General features: G+C 30.8%; 1 protein-coding gene across 1 annotated transcript in view; it reads right to left on the reverse strand.

Annotated features, from left to right (window-relative positions):
* Nucleotides 1–969: 969 nt before the first annotated feature.
* LOC106467422 (cysteine-rich protein 2-binding protein-like) overlaps nucleotides 970–5,134 on the reverse strand; it is a gene marked incomplete at its 3' end in the record, with an annotated part of 68,271 nt that continues 64,106 nt past the window's right edge. The window contains exon 16 of the mRNA XM_022395605.1: nucleotides 970–1,102. Coding sequence (XP_022251313.1) covers nucleotides 970–1,102 — 133 coding nt within the window. The remainder of the gene's footprint in view (nucleotides 1,103–5,134) is intronic.

Genomic DNA, 5,134 nt, shown 5'->3' on the forward strand with positions numbered 1-5,134 from the left:
ATGCCGGGCCAGCAACAAATCACTGAAAAAGTTGTAAACTGTTTCTAAAGCCCAGTAGTTAACATTTAGTAAATAAAGCTGAAATGTTTAAGATAAATTTAAGCTCACTAATTAAATTTGTATGAAGGCCAAATATGTATATCTTGGATTGGTTCAATTTCATTAAATACTGAGACAATAGTTGAAGGTTTATCAAAAAAAAAATTAATAAAAGTAAAGTCCTCGCCTAAAGATCTGCCACTGTGTCACCCTAGTTTAATCTTTTGGTATGTAACTGTTTTTAAATATATTTTATCTATGTATCTCTTTCAGTGATATTTAATTGGATACATTTCCATATTTTAGCTCTGTTCAAATTTGACAGACAAGCTGTAATAAAACATGAATAGTTTAACCACATTAAAACAATGTATTGAAAAACTATTTCAAAATCACCCAAAATACTATCAAAGAAACTTGGCTAGTTGAAAAAACCATTCCATGATCATGTTGTGCAATAACATGTAAAATATCCAAGATTTCTCATGCAACTTTTAATAATGGATTGATATTCATATAGGTCTAGAAGTAATTTATATCATTACAATATTGTTATACTTTCTGAAGGATAAGCCTAATTTTTACAGAATTAAGTTTCAGTGTCTTTACCCTCAAGTCTTAAAACAAAATGATAACATTAACCTAACTGAATATTCCTTATGATTTATTTGTTTGTTGCATGCTGATTTGCATGTAAGACACATTGGAATCAGTCAATTCCAGATGTGGGAGATTCAAGACTTGTGGCAAGTGCAAACATGTTTTTTGCATGTAGAGAGTAGCACTGAACGAGAATAGCTACTTACTGTCAAAGATCAAGTATTTTAAGTATGTTTTATCTACAGAAATATAAGTATATGAGACTTAATTATTCCACGACCTCATTGATAGAACCAAACAGTGAAACATTTTTTGTAACTTAAGACTTACTTGAATTAGATGATACAACATAAACTTTGCAATTCCAGCTCTTCTCCATTCAGGATGTGTGAATATAAAGGAGATGTATGCTTCATTATAGCTAACATCAGGAACCATGAAGGCAAAACCTATAATTACTTTCCTGTGAGATTGAATACAAAAATGAAGTTATAATAAATTTCCATAGCTCGTGAATCATGAAATACAAGTTTGATAATTACAAAAAATATGTAGTTTTTTTTACTTATAAATATGTTTCTGAACTTTAGCAAAGATTTGTTTGAGAGCAAAGCTATACCTGGCTATCTGCTGTGCCCACTACTGGCAATTGAACCCTGAATTTTAGCAATGTAAGTCTGTAAGTTTACTGCTGTCCTGCTGAGAGACATGGGAAAATAAAGCATACAACAAAAAGCAGATGAAGGTATGACAGTTTTAGATCAGTTAGTGCTTTTATGGAGAGGAAATATTCAATGAAATAGCATCTAGAAAATTCATGTAACAAAATAAATATGCTTGAACATTTTGCAACTATTTTTATACGAACAGAAGAGGTCAGTTACAAGAAAAAAATAAACAGAAGACTAACTTATCATTTAATTTATTGTGATCCGTTAATTGATTCTGCATCATTTAATTAAAATGTTCTTCTGAAATGAAGAGTTTATACATACTATTTTAAGTTACAGATTAAAAAATGCCAATAATAGCAAAACCACATTTGTAGATTTAAATCAACCCTCTGATTCAGCTATACAAAATCAAATCCAAATTTCTCATAGATGGCAACAATCAGTACCAATGTGGAGTAACAGAGTAATTTATATTCAGTATATTAACTACTGCTTTTTACAACCTCAATTCTGACTTGGTAAAAATTTCCCTCTCAAAAGAAGGAACAAGCAAGAAATATAATCTAATTCGATGACGAGGAACCTACTTTGAGACTAATAATGGCTGGAGATGGCTTGAATGGGTAATGAATAAAAACTTTAACATAAGTTTAACATAACAGCAAACTTAACAGTTTCGACAACCCTATGATGACAAAACCTTGTCGAAACGTTGTAGATTTGCTGTTATGTTAAACTTATATTAAAGTTTTTCTTCATTACCCATTATTCAAGCTGTCTCCAGCCATTATTAAAAATAATCTATTCATAGGTAAATGCTGAAAATATAACTATAAATATAAAAGGCAAAACTGGTAAAGTATAACATCAGAGTAGTTTGTTGATTTCTGTATACTAGAGGAAGAAGAATTATTTTTCCTAACTTAATGCTACAGTGATATGAAAATAACATTAGCTAAGCCCCTATATAATGTAGGAATTAATATACTTTATTCATTTATTTAATGTACAGGGTGGTCCAAAATTATCTTTCCTACTTTAAAACTTAATAATTAACTAACCAAGGAAATACAACCATGCAGTATTTAACATCTTGTAGCCAACTCGGACAGTATTTATCACCATTTCAGTAGGATTCTACGTGTGCACCGTTAGTGGCTCTCAGCATGTCTATCCGATATCTGACTTCAGTCCACGTTTGCTTCAACATGTCGACAGTTACAGTGGCATCCATTACCCTGGTCTTTAGCTCTACGATGTTTGATATAGGTGTGTGATACACAATATCCCTAACGCCTATACTTCTTTCCTGTAATGGCATCTGTAATTACACTGCACCACAGTCACTGATTTAGTCTCTGCAAGCCAAATGACACATTGAACCTTTTCTTGCACAGTTGACATTTTACGGAAAATAACATGACAATAAAAACTGTAAGTTGGGCATTCTTGTATTTCCTTAGTTATTAAATATTAAATAGGAAATATAACTTTGGACCACCCTGTATATACCCAAACTGAACTGCACTACTTCTGCCTGTGGAGAGTTTCAATATAGCAACAAGGTGGTCGTAGATAATGTTTTGCATACAAGTAGTAGTAGACCACATAAACTAAAACATATCTAAAATTTGAATTCCCGAATTTAAGTAGGAAGTTAAATCATATCAGTAATTTGTAGTTAGTGTTAGTGCTCTAACTAAAATGAATAATCATAAAACATAGTCTACTTATCAAATAACAGTTAATAACAATATAAATTAAAAGATACATTTTAAAACAAGATGAAACCTGAAACAGAACATTAATGTTAAAAAATTACAACATTATACAATCTGCAGTTGTTTGTTTTCTTCTAGTGTCAGAATGTTTACAGTACCCTGATTTCAGCTGTGTTGTTTTATATAGGTAAGATTTTGGTTTGTATGATTGTAGCTTATTGTTTAAATGTATGTTTTATCTAATATGCAATGAAACCTACAACCGACAACCGACTCTTGCAGTTTCCATAAAGCAACCATTTCTCTTTTTAAATATTCAAAAGAACAAGAGTATATTCACAAAATCTGCCGAATAAATTATCTTTCATTCTTCTTGAGTTAAGTACTTTTAAACAAAGATACTTACATACAAAGTGTTAATTACCTTATTCATTTCCCTGTTAGTTTCATTGAAAATGCTAATAACCTTAATAGAAAAGTTATACGTGTAATGAAATAAAACTAAAAAAATAAATTCAAATGGTACCATTCTATCAAAAGTACTGGAACTATGTGAATTTTAGTTAAAAGCTTATACTCTGAACAAAATGGAAACTTTTTGGGAAGTAACTATTTAATGCAGTATTTAGTTAACTATTGTTACATAAGTGTACTTGAATGTTTATTTGCAATCTATCTCAAGATTAGTTTACTATATTAAAGTAAGAACAGAAAATTAGTTGAAGATGAATAGGTTTTTGATATTTATAAGAAGAAACTAGAAAGTATATCTGTATTAATGCATATTTTCTGCTTAGTGCCCAAGATGTTAAACCCAATGCTCTAAGATCGTTAAATGTAGGTACTGCTACAAATCTATGTAGAATAAGAAATTTAGATCAAACATAGTGCTTGAGGAACAATAGGTTCTAAACAATTTCCAAAACAAACAATTCTGTCATTATTAAACCATCTGACAAAGACTTTGTTGTAATGAACAGGTAATTACAATGTGAAGGTTTCTCTGTGGTGAAAGAAACCCTCATAAAACAACCAGAACTTGGAAATGTGTCACTTTCAGAAAAGGTGATGTTCATTTGAAAATCATCCCAATATCTAGACATTTCATATTACTCTGTAGCATAGCTTGCCAAAGACTTACAAATCTTTAATAGATACCACTGTTCCAACATGTGACATGATGTGAGAAAATATCCCAATTATTGGAAGTGGTTCTCAGTTAGGTATGTCCAAGTAACAAAAGTAAATTCTTAGACAGTTTGCAAAGTACTTTCTCTGATGGACTTCTTTCAAGACTAATATTTTACTCTTTAGATGTCACCGCTCTTTATACTAATATTCCTGTTTTGGAAGGCATCCATGTTGTTACATTACTTTTGATAGAGCACATGAACATCGTATGTACCTTTTGGTGCAACAACTGATGACATTAAAAAAACATTACATATCATTTGTGGGATTTTTTTTTTCAAATTTGGAAAACTTGTTACTAATAATCATTAGGAGTATCCAAGGGCAAGTGAATTAGTGCTGCCATCTTTATGCATAAACTTTCCAAAGATATTTTTTAATCGGTTAATCTTTTTAAGCCTCTTTTGTACAAATGTTACACAGATGATATGATTTGGAATTGTGGTCTTGCTCAGCTCTTTCAATTTCTAATGACTTGAATATGAGAATAAAATTCACTGTGGAATATTCAACTGGTTGTGATCAAATTCTTTGCCTAGACACTCTTCTAACAATAGTATTGTTGGTTTTTAAGGTTTGAGTACAAAGTTACTAGCAGGTAACAATAGCATTGTTGGTTTTAAGGTTTGAGTACAAAGTTACTAGCAGGTAACAATAGCATTGTTGGTTTTTAAGGTTTGAGTACAAAGTTACTAGCAGGTAACAATAGCATTGTTGGTTTTTAAGGTTTGAGTACAAAGTTACTAGCAGGTAACAATAGTATTGTTGGTTTTAAGGTTTGAGTACAAATTACTAGCAGGTAACAATAGTATTGTTGGTTTTTAAGGTTTGAGTACAAAGTTACTAGCAGGTAACAACAGTATTGTTGGATTTTAAGGTTTGAGTACAAAGTTACTAGCAGGTAACAAT

The sequence above is a fragment of the Limulus polyphemus genome, unplaced genomic scaffold, assembly GCF_000517525.1.
Source record: "Limulus polyphemus unplaced genomic scaffold, Limulus_polyphemus-2.1.2 Scaffold2609, whole genome shotgun sequence".
Taxonomy (NCBI): Eukaryota; Metazoa; Arthropoda; class Merostomata; order Xiphosura; family Limulidae; genus Limulus; species Limulus polyphemus.